This window comes from Eptesicus fuscus, chromosome 17 (genome assembly GCF_027574615.1).
Source record: "Eptesicus fuscus isolate TK198812 chromosome 17, DD_ASM_mEF_20220401, whole genome shotgun sequence".
NCBI lineage: Eukaryota > Metazoa > Chordata > Mammalia > Chiroptera > Vespertilionidae > Eptesicus > Eptesicus fuscus.
The window spans coordinates 60,879,664-60,902,162 of NC_072489.1; the positions used below are offsets into that span (position 1 = coordinate 60,879,664).

Sequence of the window (22,499 nt, forward strand, 5' to 3'; positions counted from 1 at the left end):
AGTGATGGTCAATTTGCATATTAGTATTTTATTAGATAGGCTATTTTTGAAATTTTGTCTTTTGGGTTTTTGCCCCCATTTTTAAATAGATTTTTATTGTTGATAGCCTTACAGATATCTCCCAGCTTCCCTCCTCCCCCTCTGCCCAGCCCCTCTCCCCGCTATGGCCTTACCCATGGCTCTGCCCATCGGTCTGCGACTTCTTTGGTTTCTCTCTTATTGTTCCCCCCTTTCCCCACATCGAGGTGCCAGTCTGTTCTGTGCCTGGTCCCGGACTCCAGGAATGGTGGTGGCGCCCGCACGCTGGTCTTTCTCTAGCCCATTTCCTGCTTTGGGGAGAACCAGCACCCACCAGCACACCATCTCCAGCCCCGAGAAGGTTCTGGAAGCCCAAGACCCCCTCCCCCTCCTTAGCTCAATATACAGGGATCCAGGGCTTAGGGGAGCCCCCACAATGACCAGACCAACACTTGCTGTGAAAATGCCCTTTATTCAGCTTGTCCACGACATGGGCAGGGCAGGTGCGGCCTGAGAAGCGGGTTCTAAAAGGCCAGGAAGGCCGTCCCCTGGGAAAGGCTCACGGCGGGAGGTGTGGCTCAGGGCTGCCCCGAGGGTCCCTGACACGTGCCTGTGAGCCTGACCCTCAGTCCTGGCGCCCAGCCCCTGACTTCCCACCCCCGCCCCAGCCACCTGCCCTGTGCCTGGCAGAGCGGGCAGTGTGCTGGGCATGAGGCTCCGGCACCCCTTGCTTCCTGTCCTCAGGGTCCCAGGGCCCTCGGATCGGAGCCCCACCCTGTGCAATCCTAGGTCACACTGCAGCGTCAGAGGCAACTGAGGGCCTAGGTAGGGGTGTGCTCCCATGTGACCCCGAGAGGTGGCAGCGCTGCGGTGGCGCCCGGCTGTGGCCGGCAGGTGGGGGCGGAGAGGATGTCGGTCAGGACGAGCTGGCGGAGACAGAGGACACAGGTGGGGTGATGGTCACAGGCAGGGCGATGCTGTCAGAGCCGCTTGGCTGGTGGGAGGAAGAGGAGTGAGAGCGGGGAGTGCCGAGAGGGAAACTGAGGCCTGACGGAAGGGCGGCTGAGGGCAGGCAGGAGCATCACCATGTCCTGTCAGCCTCAGGAGCCAGGGGAGGGTTTGGGGTTCGATGTGGCTGGAGGTTCCCAGTGGATGGGGGTGGGGGAGCTGGAACATTTCAGACCAGTTGGGAAAAGGGTACATGGGTCCTAGGCCAGGGGAACTCGGGCCCCCAGTGACTGTGGCGCCCGTGGGAAGAGAGGGGAGGAGAGGAGCAAGCAGGGTCCCCATCAGCCCCTGCACCCACCACCTGGGCCAGTTCACTGTCCCTCAGACCGTTGGAGGGCTGGACTATAGTTTAAAAAAAACTATGAACAAACTCCTATGCACACTGCACAAATCTTATTTTGAAGTGAAAAAACAAAACAGGAAAAACACCTGCATGTGGCCCGCAGGCCGTAGTTTGAGGACGCCTGTCATAGAGGAAGGGAGAGGGAGAGAGAAACATCCATGATGAGACAGAATCACGGACCGGCTGCCTCCTGCATGCCACCCACTGCAGACCAAGCCTCGCAACCCGGGCCTGTGCCCTGAGTGGGAATCGAACCCTGACCTCCTGGTTCGTAGGTCCTCGCTCAACCCCTGAGCCACGCCGGCCAGCCTTGATCTGCTTTTAGTTCTCTGTCTCCCGGCATCCAGCATGCCTCCAGTGGGCGTAGAATGAATGGATAAGGAAGGACAGACCCGAAATGGGCCCGACGTGGGACAGCCTGAGCGGGGACATGAGGAGAGAGAGCTACAGAGGTGTATGAACCTGTGCTCGAGGGGACACAGGCCACTGACAGCTACGCTCCCCACACCCGCCCTCACAGCCCTGCCTGGACCCCACTTCTTTCCCCCGGGACTGCGGGGGGTTAAGGCAGACACGATTGACCATGTGGTCATTGGCGTGTTAATATCGGTGACGTCCATGATACTAACAAAAGCCACCACAAGCCCTTCATGTCCTGATGGGAGGCTGGAGGGCGGGGCAGTTGTGTCTGACAGACGAGGAGTGAGGCTCAGGAGGTCAGAACCCAGAGGTGAGAGGTCAGGTGTGTCTGCGTCCAAGGTCCGGACTCTCTAGGCCAGGGCTGGGGGACGTCCCGCCTGCAGGCCGCTGAAGGCCCGAGAAATCACTGGCTCTGGCCCTGCCGGGGCATCAGGGTGAGTTCGTGAGAGGATTGACCAGACGGAGCGCTGGTCTTTGGTAGATCATTGTGTACGGCCCTGATGACGCCAACAAGACCCAAATGGTTCCTAGGTGGGCTCAGTGGATAGAGCATCAGCCTTCGGACTGAAGGGTCCCAGGTTCAATTCCGATCAATGGCACATGCTCAGGTTGTGGGCTCCATCCCCAGTGTGGGGCATGCAGGAGGCAACCGGTCAATGATTCTCTCTCATCATGGATGTTTCTCTCTCTCTCTCCCTCTCCCTTCCTCTCAGAAATCAATAAAAATGTATATATTTTTAAAAGTTTTAAATGGCCCTTGGCAGAATGAAGGCGCCCCCCCTCCCCCGCCCCCCGCTTAGGCCGGACCCCACATGCATCCCTCGTAGACCAGGGCCCTGGGAGGAAGGCGGCCGAGGGGCTAGTTGCGCTCTGCATCGCCCACCGCAGCCTGGCAGCCCGACCCACAGTCCATGCCCACCGCACGGTGGAGCCTGACCCCACAGACACGTCCGGGACCTCCCGAGTCCCCCAGGTCACGGCTGAACCCCGGCGGGTGGTGGGGGGGGGGGGGGGGGGGCGTTTAAGGGCGACTACCTACCCAGGCTTCTCCTCTCCTGGCTATGGCGCCTGCAGCCGGATGGGGCCCAGGACCACGTCCACCTGCTCCTGGTAGGCGCCCACGTCCCGCTTGGGCCTGGGCTGGCAGCCGCTGCGGCAGCGGGAGGCGGGGTCATGGGCCCGGCACACGAGCACCTTGCAGTGCAGGTACACGGCGGGGAGGCGGCGCAGGAAGTGGAAGGAGCGGAACCGGAAGCGGGCGAGGCCGGGCGGCGCGGGGAGGGCCTGGTAGGTGTCGTCCCTCACGCACCTGCAAGGAGAGAGGGCGCCCGTCAGCGCTCAGGGCCTCGGCCGCCCCGACCAGGATGCACTGGGCGTGGGACTCGACCGCCCATGCCTCCTGCTGCACCCCACCTGCGCCCCCTGCCGCACCCCACTTCCTGTCCCCCCTTACCCCCCCTGCACGTCTTCCCTGGAGCGTGATTGGAACCAGGATGGTGAGAACGTCCATTCTCAGCTGATTTAGGGTGATATGCCGCGCCCTTGGCCACGACAGCTGAGGACCGCCCGCCATGCATCATCTCTGCCCAAACCCCATCTACACTCTCACTCATCCTCCCAACAGCCGCTGATGTGGGCGTCCTCCTGCTCACTTGGTGGGTGGACACTGGCTTGAGGGGTGCCACTGCACCCCAGAAGGTAGAGCTGGGGGGTCTGGCATCTCCATCTCGATCTGCTTCCAAATGAAAGCTTTCCCACCACACCCATGTCCTGTGTCGCCAGGGCGTGCCTGGAGCTCCTCACCTGGGGCCTCATCCCGTGGACAGTCAACTGGCTTGGTGACCCCGGGGAACCATTCCATGCGTCAGGCGCCCCCTCCCTGTGCGCTGACCAGAGCGGAACCCTGACGGCTCAGCTGAGCTCCCAGGACCCAAGGCCTTGGCTCCTGTGGTGGGCTATCAGGTCAACGAGGACACGGCTTACCCGCTCCGGATGAGGTCGTAGGTCACGGAGGCCAAGTCCTCGGAGGACGGCGATGCCACGCAGGTGTCCACGAACAGGGCCATGGAGGCGTCGGCGCGGCGGATCTCAGCCTGAACGTACAGGTCCTGGTTCAAGCGCACGTAGTAGGGGTGAGAGGTCACGGGATACGCAAAGGAGGGCGACGTGTAGAAGGACATGTTGACGGCGAAGTGGCCGTACTGCACTTCCTGGACCTCGGCGTTGTCGTTGGCGACATACATGAGGTCCACCCAGGTGTCCCGCAGCATCCGGCAGCTCACGTGGAGGTGCAGGCTCGGCCGCCTCTGGATGACGCCGCTCGCGACGGCGCTGGCTGCTTGCAGGGTGTTGGAGTAGGTGATGGTGTCGTTGTCCAGCTGGGAGGGGCGGAGAGGGGTCAGGCAGACGCCCTGCGGGAGGATCTCTCTGCTGCTCTTGTCAGAGTCAGAAGTAAGTGACTCAACGCGCTTCACAACCCTCCCAGGCCTGGCCGGCGTGGCTCAGTGGTGAGCGTTGACCTATGAGCCAGGAGCTCACGGTTCGATTCCCGGTCAGGGCACAGGCCCGGCTTGTGGGCTCCACCCCCAGTGTGGGGCATGCAGGAGGCATCCAATCCATGATTCTCTCTCATCATGGGATGTTTCTCTCTCTCTCCCTCTCCCTTCCTCACTGAAATCAATAAAATCATATCCTATCTAATAAAAGAGTAATATGCAAATTGACCATCACTCCAACACACAAGATGGCTGCCTCCATGTGGACACAAGATGGCCAGCAGAGGAGGGCAGTTAGGGGTGACCAGACCAGCAGGGGAGGGCAGTTGTGGGCAATCAGGCTAGCAGGGGAGGACAGTTAGGGGTGACCAGGCTGGCAGGGGAGGGCTGTTAGGGGTGACCAGGCCTGCAGGGGAGCGCAGTTAGGGGTGACCAGGCTGTCAGGGGAGGGCAGTTAGGGGTTGACCAGGCTGGCAGGGGAGGGCAGTTAGAGGTAACCAGGCTGGCAGGGGAGGGCAGTTAGGGGCAATCAGGTAGGCAGGCAGATGAGCAGTTGGGAGCCAGCATTCCTGGATTGTGAGAGGGATCCCAGATTGGAGAGGGTGCAGGCTTGGCTGAGCACACTCACCCCTGTGCACTAATTGCGTGCACCAGGCCTCTAGTTAAAAAAATAAAAGCCAGACAGCAGCCAGTCCCTGGGGCAGGGCTTCCTGAGCTCAGACAGACAGCTGGGTTGGCATGATAACAGGAGCACTTCCTGTCCCTCCTGGACCGAAGGCTCATTTCCAACCGGGGCTCCCAGCCCGCAGCACATTCTCGGGGTGTCGGTCTCCGGCCCATGTGATGTGCCCGCCACCTGGTCAGGGTGATGTTTCTGGGGACGAGGCCTTGCGCCTGGTGGCCTGTGAGCTCTCAAGCCAAGGAGGTTGCCTTGGTCCGGAGCAGCCAGCAGCATCGTAAGAATCCACAGACAATGACAGGGACGGGACGGAAGCCGAGCAGAGCACGGGGTGAGAGGGGGGGCGAGGAGGGAGGTCAAGGGTCGCTGCCCAATACCCCAAACGGCCCAGAGGAGCAGGTGAACAGGCCCTGGAGGCTCCAGTGAGGCGAGCACAGGTGAGGCGTGGCCAGCGTAGACGGGGAAGCGGTTCCCTTTCCAGAGGCTCCGAGGGTCAGAGGCCATGGCCTCGCCGGGTCACAGTTCCCAGGTCGGGGGGGGGGGGGGGGGGAGGGGGGGGGGGGGGGCGCTTATGCAAGAAAGAGCCCCAAACTAACGCCATAATGGCCTCCATGGGGACCCTGAACGGTGAGGCCGCCTGGCATGTCACAGAGAGGAAGGAGGGGGTGTGCCTGCACCCCTTCCCCTAAAGGGGCCCCGCCCCTCACCCCACCCCCAGCCGTGGGGCTTCAGGTCCCGCGAAGCCCTGGCGGCGGCCGTGGTTGGGACGATGGACGTGCTGGGCAGCCTGCCGGGCCCCCTCCGCCTGGACGGTGGGGAGACCGCCCGCCGCCGCCTCCCTGTGGTTTGGAAGTGGCGAGGGACACGGATGCCTTAACCCCGATCACGTTCCGGTTTTACAGACACAATCCCGTCCCCGGGGCCCCAGGATCCAGGACACACGGGGACGTCGCCGGGAGGAAGCGGGCCCGGGAGGGCACGGGAAGGCCGGCTCACCTGCTGGACGGTGCCGCAGCCCGCGTAGGGGATGGTGAAGGTCACCTGGCTCGCCGTGACCTGGGCCTGACACGGCCGCACGCCTTCCCAGCGGGGGATGACCAGGTCGCTGGCCGAGTAGCCCAGGGTCTGCAGGTAGCTCCTGCTCACGTTGGCCTGCATCCGGTCCGGCAGGCAGAGCAGCTCTGGGGGCGGAGGGCAGCCGGGTCAGTGCGCGCCCCACACCCACCGGGGGCTCCCCCCACTCCCCGCCCCGTGCACACGATCGAGGGGCTGACAATGGTGGTCCACATTAGGGTATTCTCACCACCCCCAGGTGCCCTATGCACACGGATGGAGAAATGGACGCAGGTCCTGACCGGTGTGGCCCAGTGGGTAGAGCGTCAGCCCGTGGACTGAAGGGTCTCGGGTTCGAATCCAGTCAAGGGCAAGTTCCTCGGTGGCAGGCTTGATCCCCGGCCTCATGGAGGCAACCAATCGATGTGTCTCTCTCACATGGATGTTTCCCTCTCTCTGTCTCTCCCCCTCCCTTCCCCTGTCTCTAAAAATCAATGGACAAATAGCCTCAGAGGAGGAAAACAAAAACAAAAGAAATGGAGGCCGGATGTGGAAGGAGGAGTCCCGCCAGTCACCGTGAGCCGCAGAGTGAAGGGACGCTCGGGTGGAATCGTGGGGACGCTGTGAAATAGGGTCCGTGGGCCGTGGAGCCGGCAGGGCTGAAAGTCCCGACGGAAAAGGGCTGGGACAGCACCTGCCCGCCGGCCACCGTCCGTCCGTCCGTCCCCTGCACAGCTCCACTCGTGGCCACCAGCCTCTGCTGGGCCCGGCGCAGCGAACAGGGGCCTCCAGGCGGCAGCCACACGTGCCAGGTCTCAGGACACGGTCACGGTGCCCCTCACTCTGGATGGTCACAGGCCTCCCGCCAGGGCCACCTCCGCCCTGGGCATGGCGTCCACTCAGCGCATCCTCTCGCACCTGCCCTGTCTCTGCCGACTGACCATAGTGAGGCTGGCACCGCCCACCCCAGTTCTGGCCCTGGCCCACGTGTCTGGGCAGCCAGAGTCCCCAGACCCAGCGCCCCTGGTCCCTTCCGGCGGCAGATCCGGCCCGGGGACCTGCCGGGCGGCTCTGGTCTGCTGTCCCACCACTGCAGATGCTGGGGGGGAGGGGAGTGCCGGGGGACAGGCCCCCCGCCCGGGAGAGCCTGGGACGTACTGGTGCTGTGGTTGGAGGGGCGGGAGTAGTAGTCGGCCTGGAACCCGCTGCGGGTGACGCTGCCGTCGCTGACGAAGCGGATGGACATGAAGTTGGAGGACGACGTGAAGGAGTCCCTTGAGCCGTGGCAGACGCGGCCGAGGAGCCGGGAGCCGAGGGCGGGGCCGTCGAACACCTGGATGTAGTCGTAGTTGCAATTGCTCTCCAGCCTGCGGACATGGGCACCGGGTGTGCACTCCAATTAAAGAGATGTTTGTTTGTTGTTTTGTTAATCCTCCCCCGAGGGCACTTCCCATTGACTTTTAGGGAGAGTGGGAGGGAGGGTGCGAGACAGAGAGAAACATCGGTGTGACAGAGACATAGATAGGTTGCCTTCCACACGCAACCTGACCTGGGCCAGGGACCGAGCCTACAACTCAGGTACGTGCCCTTGACCGTGAATCGAACCTGCGACCCTTCAGTCTGAGGGCTGACACTCTACCCACTGAGCCAACTGGGCCATGGCTTGTCCATCTATTTTTTAAAATATGTTTTTATTGATCTCAGAGAGGAAGAGAGAGGGAGAGAGAGAGAAACATCAATGATGAGAGAGAATCATGGATGGGCTGCCTCCTGCACGCCCCACACTGGGGATGGAGCCCACTACCCGGGCATGTGCCCTGACTGGGACTCGAATGACCTCCTGGGTCCTAGGTGGACGCTCAATCCCTGAGCCACGCCGCCGGCTCATCCCTCTTTTGGCTGAGGCTCGGGAAAGTCGAGTGATGTCCTGTGGCCACACTGGGCAGTCGTGACCACACTGACCGGAAGCCAAGGCCATGTCCTGGCCCCACTGCCAAGGCTGCCCCACAGGCAGAATGCCAAGGGGCAGCCTCTCTCCCACGGCGCCTGCCCTGTCCCTCCCTTCCCCACGTCCCCGAGGTCCCCCCGAGAGGCCCCGCGGCCACTCTGCACGCCACTCACTGCACGTCTCTGAAGACCACGGTCACGCGGTGGTTGTTCTGGACCTCGATGTCCCACACGCAGCGGGCGTTGTTGGGGTAGCTCCCGGGGTAGGACGGGCTGGAGAAGCGCCCCGAGGGCCGGGACAGGAAGCCCCCGCATGCCGCCTCGGCTGCCGGGACAGATGCAGATGCTGGTGACCCAGAGCACACGGCGCTTCACCGCAGGGGGAGGTGGGGGGATTTTTACTTATGTATTATCTTTAATTTTTTTTATTGATTGATTTTGAGAGGAAGGGAGAGGGGGAGAGAGAGAAACATCCATGATGAGAGAGAATCATGGATCAGCTGCCTCCTGCACATCCCCTACTGGGGATCGAGCCCGTAACCCGGGCCTGTGCCCTGACCGGGAATCGAACCCTGACCTCCTGGTTCCTAGGTCGACACTAATCACTGAACAATGCTGGCCGGGCAAGAGAGGGGCATTTTTAAACAATTCCCAAGACAGAAACCCAACAGGTGGTGGCCCCAGCGTGGCCTGTCCCTGAGGCTGAGGGACACGGAAGGAAGCCACCCCTCGCCATTCCCGCCATCTCGCCCAGCGTCACGGTCACGGAGGGGAGGGAGCTCCGGGCTTACCCGTTGGCCTGGTGGTGGTGTAGTGAGGCCCTGCGGACAGAGAGGAAAGATCACGGTCAGTTTCCTGCCGTCCTTGGCGCAACCGCTGAGCGCACTCTCGCTCTGTGCCATCCTGGGCCACCCTGGGCCACAGCGAGACACTGGCCACAGGTCTCGCCCTCCGGAGCTCCCAGCCTGGAGGAGGTGGGAGCGGCCGGGGAGAGGTCAATGGGGGGAAGGGAGACACATGTAATAATTCAAACAATAAAGAGTTTACATGTAAACACACACACACACACACACACACACACACGCAAACCAGAAGCTATCCGGCTGGCAGGGGCCATGTGGAGAGTGCGTGTGTGCGAGCAGGAGGCTGGCTGTGTGCACGCAGGCGGGTGAGGGTGCCAGGGGCGGGCTGGGGAGCTGGGGTGCAGGTGGAGAGAGGCGGCGCACTTGCGGGCACCTCCACCATGGACAGTCGCGTGAAGGAATTTGTTAACGGACGAGCATCTGTAGGGTTCTACTCGGCCCTGTTTCTAGAAAGGTCACCATTCGCCCCGGGTTGACCTGGATGGTTATTGGCCCCTGAAACGCTGCTGGACCAATCCTCTCCCTCAGCCTCTCCGGGACCCGGCAGCGGCGGCGGGGCTCAGAGGGCAGAGACAGCAGCGTCCTGGGCACTCGGTGGATCGCTGTGCAAACCCGGAGCATCAGAGAGAGAAGCTTCCCGGGAGCCCACCGTCTCCTACTGCAAACAAAGCGGGGGCCGGGGGGACTCTCCGGAAGCCTGGGTCGCGGGACTCACCTGGGGTGGTCATGTTGCCAAGCGAAGCTGTGAGAAAGAGAAGCAGCGGGGTCAGGCTCAGGGCCCAGGGTGAGTCCCAATGAGCCCCTCAGGATGCGGACAGAGGGGCTCCTGCGTGTCCCCTCCTGGCCTGAGAAATGCTGCGGGGAGCGGCCGACAGGAGCTACCTGGTAAGTGTAACCTCCGGGGCTCTTCCCCCAAAAAGGAGGTTGGGGTGTCTCTTCCTACACCGTTAATGCACAATAAGCCGCTGTCTATCTGAGGGCCGGCCTGGGGCCAGGTGACAGCCACCCCCAAACTTCCAGGAACCAGGAACCTGCTGGCGATGGGAGCAGAATAGGCCCCTCTCCTCATTGGCTGGGGTGAGAGGAGCCCTGACTCCAGGAAGCCACACGAAAATGGAGGCCACAAGACTGGATGCAGCTGAGCAGATGACGCCCGCGTCCTCGCCGTGGTTGCAGTTGTGCGAGTTCCAGCCCCGGTACGGGCAGCTCCACAGGTAGCACTCGTGCCCTGAGCAGCCCACGTCGTCCAGCAGGATCGGCCCTGAGCCCGGCCCGAACCAGGCACTTCCTGGGGCTGACCTGGCCCAGCCACAGCCCAGCTGCCTGCACACAACGTTGGCGTCGTTGGTGTCCCACCCATCATCACACACGGTGCCCCAGGAGCCTCGGTAGAGGAACTCCACGCGGCCCTGACACCGGCCACCAACGTTCAACACCTCACAGCCAAACCTGCATCAGCTCCTAGAAGGGGACCAGAAAATTCACTGTCGCCGGTGTCCCCTGAAGAAAGAGGCTCTGAGGTGTGGGAGGGATTCCGAATTCTTCCAGAGGCCAAGCCTTTAGTGTTCGGGGTAACAGTCCCCAGAATTAGGACTGGACCGAAGCCTGTCCATCGCCCTTTATCTTCATGGAGCTGGTGCTAGCACCCATGGGAGTGAGCTGACATGTTCTCCAATTGGTGTCCCACCAGGTTGGCCTTGGGATGCAGACAAAGAGAGGAGGCCTGCCATCTTCACTGCAGTGACTCATATGCAGAAATGGAGAGACACTAAGCTCCCAGGTACCCGGTCCAGATTTGAGGTTGATGACACTCAGCTTGTACACACAGAGCTAACCCCAGGCACATGGCCTCAGGATGAACACAACAGTTCCACCCAGAACCTTGAAGTCCTTCCAAAGCCACTCCATCTGTCCCCTGCCATCACCTGCCTCCCTGAGCCAGATGACTTCCTGTCCAGTGTATGGAAGCCAGGGTCATGCTGGGACAGGCCACCAGGGCTGGGGTGTTGACCAAGAGAATGAGCAGTTAATGACCCCACCAAATGGGTCAACCGATGTGCACAATAATCATTCAGCCTTTACCCACTCTGATATTGGGAGGTTACACCCATTTATAGAGTTTTCCATGGGGTCACAAAGCCCCATGCCCAAGGCCCTCACAGGTTCCTTCCATTCATTGGCCACCTGCCATCTCCCACCTCCCTTGCTCCATCCCACTCTCTCTGTCCTTCACAGAGAACCTCTGTGCTCTCAGAAAGTCCCTTCAGAGTCACCATCTTGGAGACCCCCAGGTGACACCAGCCTCAGAGGGGAGGTGCTTACCACCCTCACATCAACGGACTGGCTGCCCTGAAGGAATCCCCAGACACCCTCCAGGGGAGAGTGAGCTGGCTCCTCCAAGCATACCTTCTCCAGGTCGGTGCTGAGCTCCAGGCCAGAGGCTGGTTCCACACTCAGGGCCTCCATCATGGCCATGCCCCAGGGTAGGTGGTCAACTTTGGACATACCCAAGGATTCTTCTCCATCACGGGGAAAGGAGTGTGGACATCCTGTCCTGATAGTTGTAAGGATGCCACTAGGCAGAAAACCACTGGGTTGCCCATGGGGTGAGCAGGACTGCCCCCGGCGTCCCAAGAGTCTCCAAGAGCAGAGTTCCATGAAACGGGGACAAGCCTAGGCCATGGCCTCCTTAGCCACTTATTTCTTCTCCATGGTCCTGCCTGACTTGAGGCAAAGCCCTCAGGGGCGATCAAACTCAACCAGACAGGAGAAGACAGAGCCTCACAGCCCCTGAAGATAAGCCAGCGCTGGGGTCTCAGTAGGTCACAGCAGGCCTCCAGGGCTGACCCTGAGCTATGGGGGAGGGTCTTCACCAAGCCTCCTCCCAGAAGCCCACAGGAGACAAGTCATCAGCCAACAATGTCAGACAAGGACCTGGTCAGAGACCCTCCTCTGCCCTCCCACAAGAAACAAGGATAAGGATGGCCCTGCACATCCTTGTTTGTGATTGCCTCCCTGTTCAATCACCAGGCCCTGACTCTTTCTATTCCAGCTTCCGAGTCAGTTCAAAGCATCAAGGCCACAAGAGGCCCAGGTAGAGCCTCTTCCTGTCAGGTTCCATCCTGGAGGTGATTCAGGGGCAGAGAGGGGCCTGGGAGGGGGAAGGGTCGTGTACCTTGTGTTGTAGAAGAGGCAGTTGTGGATGGAGTTGTGGGATGAGTTGTCCATGTGCCTGGAAGACACAACAAAGAGAAAGGCGTGGTGAGGCCTCGGGAAAGTAGTCCTTCCCAAAAGGGTGGGCCAGTCCCCGTGACTTTCCCACGTGCCTCCTGCATTGCTCCCTGCCTGTGCACAGCCTCCCACAGTGCCGTGTCATCGGGGCAGAAGGCGTGCAAAAGAACAGCCGCTTCCCTCCACAACTCTGACCGCCATGTTCCTCCCCATTAGAAGACCTTTCCCATCTCTGCTGCATGAGCCAGGCATGCACTGGTGGCCTTGATGCTTTGAACTGACTCGGAAGCTGGAATAGAAAGAGTCAGGGCCTGGTGATTGAACAGGGAGGCAATCACATGTCCTGGTACCCGGAGGACCATCATCACATGTTCACTGCCATCCCCGGGCACTGTCTCAACCACCATGGGATGTAGATGTGACCATGCTGACGCTCCAGGTGTGGCAGGTATGAAGGGAGGAGAGAATCCAGAAGCCTGCTATCCCATCTTCAGAATGCCAGTGTGCATCAGGGCCCACTCTCCCACAAAGCCCTCCTCACTGGAGTCAGGAGGCCGACTATATGTAAGTGCCACCTTCTCTGACCATCGGCCGCTCTCCCAGGGGACGGCCGCCAAGTATCTGATGGAAATTGAGAAGGAGAATAGACACACATAGTTTTTGGAATCCCCCCACCTCCAGTTAAGGAGACAAAGTGCCAAAGTCTGGTCCAGATGGGGTTCAAGGAATCATGGGTCAGCTGGAGAGGGCCGACCGGCACAGGTGGGCAGAGAGAGAGACAACCAAGGAGAGATGGCTGGGATTCACCTGGCCAGGATGTGGAGGGCTGAGCAGCTGAGGGAAGAAAAGATCAGACACCAAACTCCCAGGTGCCCAGCCTAGACGCCAGGTTGATGACCCATAGCATGTACACACAGAGATACCCCGTGCATATGGCCTCCAGCAGCACACAACAGGGATACCGGGACACTCAGTCCTTCCAAAGCCACCCTTTTTGGCCCCTACCATCGCCTGTCTCCCTGAGTCTGAAGACTTTCCGTGCAGTGTAAGGAAGCCAATGTCATGCGTGCGAAAGGCCACCAGGGCCCTGGTGTTGACACAAGAGAAAGAACAGGGAATGACCCCACCATCAATCAATGTGCACACTGATTTTTCAGCCTTGACCCCTTCTTATATTGGGAGTTGACACAAATTTCTAGAGCTTTCCATGCGGTCACAATACCCCATCCCCAAGGTCCTCATTGGCTCCTTCCATTCATTGGCCACCTCTCCCACTCTCTCTGTCCTTCACAAAGGACCTCTGTGCTCTCAGGATGTCCCGCAAGCATCACTATCTTGGAGAACCCTCAGGTGACACCATCTTCACAGATGGGAGGTACATACCAAGCCCAACACCCAGGGACCAGCTGCCCTGAAGGAATCCCCTGACACCTCTAGGCTGGAGTAAGCTGGCACAAGGACAGCTTCTCAATGTCTGTGCTCAGCTCCAGGCCTGAGGCTGGTTCCAGACACAGGGACTGTCTCATGGCCATGGCCCAGGAAGGCAGTCAACTTTGGAAACACCTAAGGATTCATCTTCATCACGGGAAAGGAGCAGGCACATCCTGTCCTGCCAGGTGTATGGATGACACAAGGCAGGGAACCACCGGATTTCTCATGGAGGTAAGCAGGACTGCCCCGCTCATCCCGCAGAGCCAACAAGGGCGGAGTTCCATGGCTCCGGGGACAGGCCAAGGCCATGGCCCCCTTAGCCACTTATTTCTCCTCCGTGGTCCTGCCTGACTTGAAGCAAAGCCCTCGGAGGCAATCAACCTGTGTCAGACAGGAGAGGACAGAGCCTCACAGCCCCTGTGGCTGAGCACACACTGGGGTCTCAGCAGGTCACAGGAGCCTCCAGGGCTGACCCTGAGCCATTGGGGAGGGTCTAGGCTGAGCCTCCTCCCAGGAGCCCACTGGAGACACATCATCAGTCAAGCATGTCAGACAAGGACCTGACAGAGACGCTCCTCTGCCCCCTCCCACAAAAACAAGGATGAGGATGGCCAAGGTGGAGCCCCTTCCTGTCACGTTCCATCTCAGGGGTGATTCAAGGGCAGAGAGGGGCCCTGGGAGGGGGAAGGATACTGTACCTTCTGTTGTTGCAGGAGAGGCAGTTGTGGATGGAGTTGTGGGATGAGGTGTCCATGGGCCTGCAAGGGACAACGAAGAGAAAGACGTGGTGAGACTTCAGGAAAGGAGTCCTTCCCAAAAGGTTGGGCCAGTCACCGTGACTTTGTCATGTGCCTCCTGCACGTGCTCCCAGCCTGTCCACAGGCTCCCGCTCCACTGGGTCAACGGGCCCGAAAGCCTGGGGGAGACCAGCCGCATCCCTCCACGTCTCTGACAAGCCATGGTCTTCCCCATCAGAAGACCTTTCCCATCTCTCCCACAAGAGCCAGGCACGCCCTGGTGCGCTTGAAGCTTTGGCCTGACTCTGAAGCTGGGATAGAAAGTGTGAGGACCTGCTGATTGAACCGAGAGGGAATCACATGTCCTGGTACCCAGAGGACCCTCATCACATGTTCCCTGCCATCCACAGGCACTGTCTCTGCCCCGGGGAATGAAGATGTGACCATGCTGGCCCTCAGGGTGGCAGGTGTGAGAGGAGGAGAGAAGGCAGAAGCCTGCAGTCCCGTCTTCAGAAAGCCAGTGGGCATCAGTACCCACTCTCCCACAAAGCCCTCCTCAGCCTGGAGTCACGGGACCACGTTCATGGAAGTGCCACTTTCTCTGACCATCGGCCGCTCTCCCAGGGGACGGCCACCAAGTATCTGATGGGAACTGAGAAGGAGGATGGACAGATGAAGTCTTTGGAATCCCCCCACCTGCAGTTAAGGAGACAAAGTGCAAAAGTCTGGTCCAGATGGGGTTCAAGGAGCCATGGGTCAGCTGGAGAGGGCCGACCGGCAGAGGTGGGCAGGGAGAGGGAAATCCCAGGAGATGTGGCCGTGACTCACCTGGCCAGGATGTGGCGGGATGAGCAGCTGAGGGAAGAAAAGATCATACACCAAGCTCCCAGGTGCCCAGTGCAGATGCCAAATTGCTGAGACACGGCAGGTACAAACGTGGCAGACCCCGTGCACATGGCCTTTGGGTGGACACAACAGTGCTACCCGGAACCTTGCAGTCCTTCCTGAGCCACCCCTTTTGTCCTCTCCCATCACCTGCCTCCCTGAGCCCGAGGACTTTCTGTGCAGTGTAAGGAAGCCAGTGTCGTGCCTGCGACAGGCCACCAGAGCTCTGGTGATAACCCCAGAGAAAGAACAGGGAATGACCCCACCAAATAGGATCAGTCAGTGTGCACACTGATTTTTCAACCTTGACCCATTCTCACATTGACAGTTGACACAAACTTCTAGAGTTTTTCATGGGGTCACAATGCCCCATCCCCAAGATCCTCATTGGCTTATTCCATTCATTGGCAACCTGCCAACTTCCATATCCTCTACTCCCTCCCCCTCTCTCTGTCTTTCACAAAGGACCTCTGTTCTCTCAAGATGTCCCTTCAGTGGCACTATCTTGGAGGCCCCATGTGACACCTTCCTCACAGATGGGAGATCCTTAACAACCTCCACAACCAAAGATGGGCTGCCCTGAAGGAATCCTCATACACCCTTCAGCGGTGAGGGAGCTGGCTCCGAGGGCACAAGGACTCCTCCTCCAGGTCGGTGCTGAGCCTCAGGCCTGAGGCTGGTTCCAGACTCAGGGCCTCCCTCATGGCCATGCTCAAGGATAGGAGGTCAACTATGGACACACCCAAAGATTCATCTCCATTATGGGGAAAGGAGCGGGAACATCCTGCCCTGCCAGGTCTAAGGATATCCCAAAGTAAGATGCCCCAGGATTGCCCATGGAGGTGAGCAGGACTGCCCCAGGCATCTCCCGGGGCCACCCAGGGTACAGTTTCGTGGCTCCAGGGATAGGCCAAGGCCATGGCCTCCTTAGCCACTTTTTTCTACTCCACGGTCCTGCCTGACTTGAGGCAAAGCTCTCAGTGGCAATCGACCTTGGTCAGACAAGATAGGACAGAGCCTCAAGCCCCTGAGGCTGAACCAGGACTAGGGTCTCAGCAGGCCCCAGCAGGCCTTCAGGTCTGACCCTGAGCTATGGAGGAGGGTCTTGGCCTAGCCTCCTCCCAGAAGCCCATGAGGGAGAAGTCATCAGCCAACCATGTCAGACAGGGACCTGGTCAGAGGCCCTCCTCTGCCCCTTCACCCAAGAAACAAGGATGAGGATGTCCCAGGTGTAGCCTCTTCCTATCATGTTTCATCCCTGTCGTGATTCAGAGGCAGAGAGGGGCCCTGGGAGGGGGAAGGGTCGTGTACCTTCTGTTGTTGCAGGAGAGTCACTTGTGAGTGGAATTGAGACATGAGTTATCCATGAGTCTGGAAGACACAACAAAGAGAAAAGCGTGGTGAGGCCTTGGGAAAGGAGTCCTTCCCAAAAGGGTGGGTCAGTCACCGTGAGTTTCCCATGTGCCTCTTGCACGTGCTCCCTGCCTGTCCACAGCCTCCCGCTCCACTACGTCATGTGGGCCGAAGGCCTGTGAGAGACCAACCGCATGCCTCCACATCTCTGACTGCCATGTTCCAACCCATCAGAAGACCTTCCCCATCTATTTCTTTGAGCCAGGCATATACAGGTGGGCTTGAAGTTTTTGGCTGACTCTGAAGCTGGAATAGAAAGAGTCAGGGCCTGGTGATTGAACCAGGAGGCAATCACATGTCCTGTTACCCCGAGGACTCTCATCACGTGTGATCACTCTCATCACAGTTCCCAGGGCACTGTCTTTGCCACCTCGAGATGCAGATGTGACCATGCTGGCCCTCTTGTCCCCTACCATCGCCTGCCTCCCTGAGCTCAAGGACTTTCAGTGCAGTATAAGGAAGCCAGTGTCATGCCTGGCAAATGCCACCTGGGCCCTGGTTTAGACCCGCCATGGCCTCCTTAGCCACTTATTTTCTCCATGGTCCTGCGTGACTTGAGGCAAAGTCCTCGGGGGCAATCGACCTCCACTAGACAAGAGAGGAAAGAGCGTCACAGCCCTCAGGGTGATCCTGCATTGGGGTCGCAGCAGGTCCCAGCAGGCCTCCAGGGCTGACCCTGAGTTATGGCAGCGGGTCGTGGCCTAGCCTACTCTTAGAAGCCCACTGGGGAGAAGTCATCAGCCAACCATATTGGACAAGGACCTGGTGAGAGACCCATCTCTGCCCCCGTCCCCCAAGAATCAAGGATGAGGATCGCCCAAGTGTTGCCTCTTCCTGTCACAATCCATCCTGGGTGTGATTCAGAAGCAGAGTGTGGCCATGTGGGGGGGGGGGGAGGGTCGTGTACCTTCTGTTGTTGCAGAAGAAGCACTTGTGAGTGGAGTTGTGGGATGAGGTGTCCATGAGTCTGGAACACACAACAAAGAGAAAGGCGTGATGAGGCCTCAGGAAAGGAGTCCTTCCAAAAAGGGTGGGCCAGTCACCGAGGCTTTACCATGTGCCTCCTGCACCTGCTCCCTGCCTTTCCACAGCCTCCCGCTGCACTAGGTCATCGGGGCCGAAGGTCTGTGAGAGGCCAGCCACATCCCTCCACGTCTCTGACCGCCATGTTCCTCCCCATCAGAAGACCTTTCCCATCTCTCCCGCATGAGCCAAGCCCGCACTGGTGGGCTTGAGGCTTTGGCCTGACTCTGAAGCTTGAATGGAAAGAGTCAGGGCCTGGTGCTTGAACCTAGAGGCAATCACCTGGTACCTGGAGGACCCTCATCAAGTGTTCACTGTCTTCCCATGGCACTTTCTCTCCCACCTTGGGATGCACAAGTGACCATATGGGCCCTCAGGGTTTGGCAGGTGTGAGAGGAGGAGAGAAGCCAGAAGCCTGCTGTCCCATCTTCAGAAAACCAATGGTTATCTGTGCCCACTCTCCCACAAACCCTTCTCAGCCTGGAGACACGGGAAAACATTCATGTACATGTCACCTTCTCTGAGCTTGGCCGCTCTCCCCCGGGCGGCCACCAAGTATCTGATGGGAACTGAGAAGGAGAATGGACAGAGTCTTTGGAATCCCCGCACCTCCAGTTAAGGAGACAGAGGGCAAAAGTCTGGTCCAGATGGGGTTGAAGGAGCCATGGGTCAGCTGGAGAGGGCCGACCGAAAGAGGTTGGCAAGGAGAGGGACAACCCAGGAGAGGTGGCCGGGAATTACCTGGCCAGGATGTGGAGGGCTGAGTAGCTGAGTGAAGAAAAGGTCAGACACCAAGCTCCCAGGTGCCCAGCCCAGATGCCAGATTGCTGACCTGCAGCATGTACACACGGAGCGGACCCCGTGCACATGTCCTCAGTGTGGACACAACAGTGCCACCCGGAGCCTCGCCATCCTTCCAAAGCCACCCCTTTTGTCCCCTACCATCGCCTGCCTCTCTGAGCTCGAGGACTTTCAGTGTAGTGTAAGGAAGCCAGTGTCATACCTGGCAAATGCCACTTGGGCCCTGGTTTAGACCCCAGGGAAAGAACAGGGAATGACCCCAGCAAATGGGATCAATCAATGTGCACACTGATTTTTCAGCCTTGACCCCCTCTTATATTGGGAGTTGACACAAACTTCTAGAGTTTTCCATGGGGTCACAGTGCCCCATCCCCAAGTTCCTCATTGGCTCCTTCCATTCATTGGCCACCTCTCCGACTCTCTCTGTCCTTCACAAAGGACCTCTGTGCTCTCAGGATGTCCCGCAAGCATCACTATCTTGGAGAGCCCCCAGCTGACACCGTCTTCACAGATGGGAGGTACATACCAAGCCCAACACCCAGGGACCAGCTGCCCTGAAGGAATCCCCTGACACCTCTAGGCTGGAGTAAGCTGGCACAAGGACACCTCCTCAATGTCTGTGCTCAGATCCAGGCCCCAGGCTGGTTCCAGACACAGGGACTCTCTCATGGCCAAGCCCCAGGGAAGACACTCAACTTTGGAAACACCCAAGGATTCATCTCCATCACGGGAAAGGAGCAGGCACATCCTGTCCTGCCAGGTGTATGGATGACACAAGGCAGGGAACCACCGGATTTCTCATGGAGGTGAGCAGGACTGCCCCCCTCATCCCGCAGAGCCAACAAGGGCGGAGTTCTATGGCTCTGGGGACAGGCCAAGGCCATGGCCCCCTTAGCCACTTATTTCTTCTTCGTGGTCCTGCCTGACTTGAGGCAAAGCCCTCAGAGGCAATCAACCTGTGTCAGACAGGAGAGGACAGAGCCTCACAGCCCCTGTGGCTGAGCACACACTGGGGTCTCAGCAGGTCACAGGAGCCTCCAGGGCTGACCCTGAGCCATTGGGGAGGGTATAGGCTGAGCCTGCTCCCAGGAGACAACTGGAGATACGTCATCAGTCAAGCATGTCAGACAAGGACCTGACAGAGACGCTCCTCTGCCCCCTCCCACATAAACAAGGATGAGGATGGCCCAGGTGGAGCCACTTCCTGTCACGTTCCATCTCAGGGGTGATTCAAGGGCAGAGAGGGGCCCTGGGAGGGGGAAGGATACTGTACCTTCTGTTGTTGCAGGAGAGGCAGTTGTGGATGGAGTTGTGGGATGAGGTGTCCATGGGCCTGCAAGGGACAACAAAGAGAAAGACGTGGTGAGACTTCAGAAAAGGAGTCCTTCCCAAAAGGTTTGGCCAGTCACCGTGACTTTGTCATGTGCCTCCTGCACGTGCTCCCAGCCTGTCCACAGGCTCCCGCTCCCCTGGGTCAACGAGCCCAAAAGCCTGGGGGAGACCAGCCGCATCCCTCCATGTCTCTGACAAGCCATGGTCTTCCCCATCAGAAGACCTTTCCCATCTCTCCCATAAGAGCCAGGCACCCCCTGGTGCGCTTGAGGCTTTGGCCTGACTCTGAAGCTGGGATAGAAAGAGTGAGGGCGTGCTGATTGAACCGGGAGGGAATCACATGTCCTGGTACCCAGAGGACCCTCATCTCATGTTCCCTGCCATCCACAGGCACTGTCTCTGCCCCTGGGAATGAAGATGTGACCATGCTGGCCCTCAGGGTGGCAGGTGTGAGAGGAGGAGAGAAGGCAGAAGCCTGCTGTCCCGTCATCAGAAAGACAGTGGGCATCAGTACCCACTCTCCCACAAAGCCCTCCTCAGCCTGGAGTCACGGGACCACGTTCATAGAAGTGCCACTTTCTCTGACCATCGGCCGCTCTCCCAGGGGACGCCCACCAAATATCTGATGGGAACTGAGAAGGAGGATAGACAGATGAAGTCTTTGGAAGCCCCCCACCTCCAGTTAAGGAGACAAAGTGCAAAAGTCTGGTCCAGATGGGGTTCAAGGAGCCATTGGTCAGCTGGAGAGGGCCGACCGGCAGAGGTGGGCAGGGAGAGGGAAATCCCAGAAGATGTGGCCGTGACTCACCTGGCCAGGATGTGGCGGGATGAGCAGCTGAGGGAAGAAAAGATCAGACACCAAGCTCCCAGGTTCCCAGTGCAGATGCCAAATTGCTGAGACACGGCAGGTACAAACGTGGCAGACCCCGTGCACATGGCCTTTGGGTGGACACAACAGTGCTACCCGGAACCTTGCAGTCCTTCCTAAGCCACCCCTTTTGTCCTCTCCCATCACCTGCCTCCCTGAGCCCGAGGACTTTCTGTGCAGTGTAAGGAAGCCAGTGTCGTGCCTGCGACAGGCCACCAGAGCTCTGGTGTTAACCCCAGAGAAAGAACAGGGAATGACCGCACCAAATAGGATCAATCAATGTGCACACTGATTTTTCAACCTTGACCCATTCTCACATTGAGAATTGACACAAACTTCTAGAGTTTTTCATGGGGTCACAATGCCCCATCCCCAAGATCCTCATTGGCTTATTCCATTCATAGGCAACCTGCCATCTCCCACCTCCCCTCCCCTCTCCCAATCTCTCTGTCCTTCACAAAGGACCTCGGTGCTCTCAGGAAGTCCTTTTAGCATCACTATCTTGGAGAGCCTCCATGTGATACCATCCTCAAAGGGAGGTGCTTTATAAACCCCACAGCAAGGGACCGGCTGCCCTGATGGAATCCCCAGACACCCTTCAGGGGAGAGTGAGCTGGCTCTGGGGCCACAAGGACTCCTCCTCCAGGTTGGTGCTGAGCTCCAGGCCCAAGGCTGGTTCCAGACTCAGGGCCTCCTTCATGGCCATGACCAAGGGTAGCAGCTCAACTTTGGACACACCGAAGGATTCATCTCCATCACACGGAAAGTATTGAAGACATCCTGTCATGCCAGGTCTAAGGATGCCCCAAAGTAGAAAGACCCAGGATTGCCCATGGAAGTCAGCAGGATTGCCCCCCCACATTCCCCGGGGCCACCCAGGGCAGAGTTCCATGGCTCCAGTGACAAGCCAAGGCCATGGCCTCCTTAGTCACTTCTTTCTTCTCCATGGTCCTGCCAGACTTGAGGCAAAGCCCTCAGGGGCAATCCACCTTGGTCAGACAAGAGAGGACAGAGCCTCACAGATCCTGTGGCTGAGCCAGCAATGGGGTCTCAGCAAGTCCCAGCAGGCCTCCAGGGCTGCCACTGAACTATGGTGGCTGGTCTTGGCCTAGCCTCCTCCCAGAAGCCCACTGGGGAAAAGTAATCAGCCAACCGTGTCAGACAAGGACCTAGTCAGAGACCAACCTCTTCTCCCGACCCCCAAGAAACAAGAATGAGGATGGCCCAGGTGGAGCCTCTTCCTGTCATATTGCATCCCGGGCGGGATTCAGAGGCAGAGTGTGGCCCAGATAAGGGGAAGGGTCGTGTACCTTCTGTTGTTGCAGAAGAAGCACTTGAGAGTGGACTTCTGGGACGAGTTGTCCATGAGTCTGGGAGACACAACAAAGAGAAAGGCGTGGTGAGGCCCCTGGAAAGGAGTCCTTCCCCAAAGGGTGGGCCAGACACGGAGACTTTCCCATGTGCCTCCTACACGAGCTCCCTGTCTGTCCACAGCCTCCAGCCCCGCTGGGTTATGTGGGCCGAAGGACTGTGAGAGACCAGCCGCAACCGTCCACGTTTCTGGCCACCTATTCTTCCCATCAGAAGACCTTTCCCATCTCTCCGCCATGAGCCAGACAAGCACTGGTGGGCTTGAAGCTTTGGCATGACTCTGAAGCTTGAATAGAAAGAGTCAGGGCCTGGTGATTGAACCGGGAGGGAATCACATGTCCTGGTACCCGGAGGACCCTCATCACGTGTTCACTTGCCATCCCCGGGCACTGTCTCTGACCTCTTGGGATGCAAATGTGACCATGCTGGGCCTCAGGGTGTGGCAGGTGTGAGAGGAGGAGGGAAGCCAGAAGCCTGCTGTACCATCTTTAGAAAGCCAATGGGCTTCAGTGCCCACTCTCCCACAAAACCCTCCTCAGCCTGGAGTCATGGGGCCACGTTCAGGGAAGTGCCACCTTCTC

General features: G+C 59.0%; 1 protein-coding gene across 3 annotated transcripts; it reads right to left on the reverse strand.

Moving 5' to 3' along the window:
• Positions 1–482: 482 nt before the first annotated feature.
• On the reverse strand, positions 483–16,462 carry LOC114229925 (deleted in malignant brain tumors 1 protein). Of its 3 annotated transcripts, none has more exons than XM_054729094.1 (11): positions 16,422–16,462; positions 14,187–14,246; positions 12,002–12,058; positions 9,542–9,568; positions 8,755–8,784; positions 8,138–8,288; positions 7,175–7,349; positions 5,960–6,144; positions 3,773–4,167; positions 2,829–3,098; positions 483–944 (listed from the first exon to the last, which is right to left on the reverse strand). In XM_054729094.1, the coding sequence occupies exons 2-10, from the start codon at positions 14,240–14,242 to the stop codon at positions 2,849–2,851; spliced, it is 1,326 nt and encodes a 441-aa protein (XP_054585069.1). In that variant the 5' UTR covers positions 14,243–14,246; positions 16,422–16,462; the 3' UTR covers positions 483–944; positions 2,829–2,848. The 3 variants fall into 3 exon arrangements, with proteins under 3 accessions (XP_054585069.1, XP_054585068.1, XP_054585070.1); XM_054729093.1 differs by having other exon boundaries at positions 483–1,012; XM_054729095.1 differs by lacking the exon at positions 483–944 and adding an exon at positions 1,475–1,490.
• Between the last annotated feature and the right edge of the window lie 6,037 nt (positions 16,463–22,499).

What these genes read in the sequence shown, in the direction of transcription:
- LOC114229925 (XM_054729094.1), bottom strand. Translation starts at nt 14,242, where the DNA reads ATGGACACCTCATCCCACAACTCCATCCACAACTGCCTCTCCTGCAAC. An exon ending in TGCCTCTTCTACAACACAAG is followed by an intron (nt 9,569 to 12,001) that starts GTACACGACCCT and finishes TCTTTCTCACAG; the next exon opens with CTTCGCTTGGCAACATGACC. An exon ending in CCCCTCCAACCACAGCACCA is followed by an intron (nt 6,145 to 7,174) that starts GTACGTCCCAGG and finishes CTCCGCCCCCAG; the next exon opens with AGCTGCTCTGCCTGCCGGAC.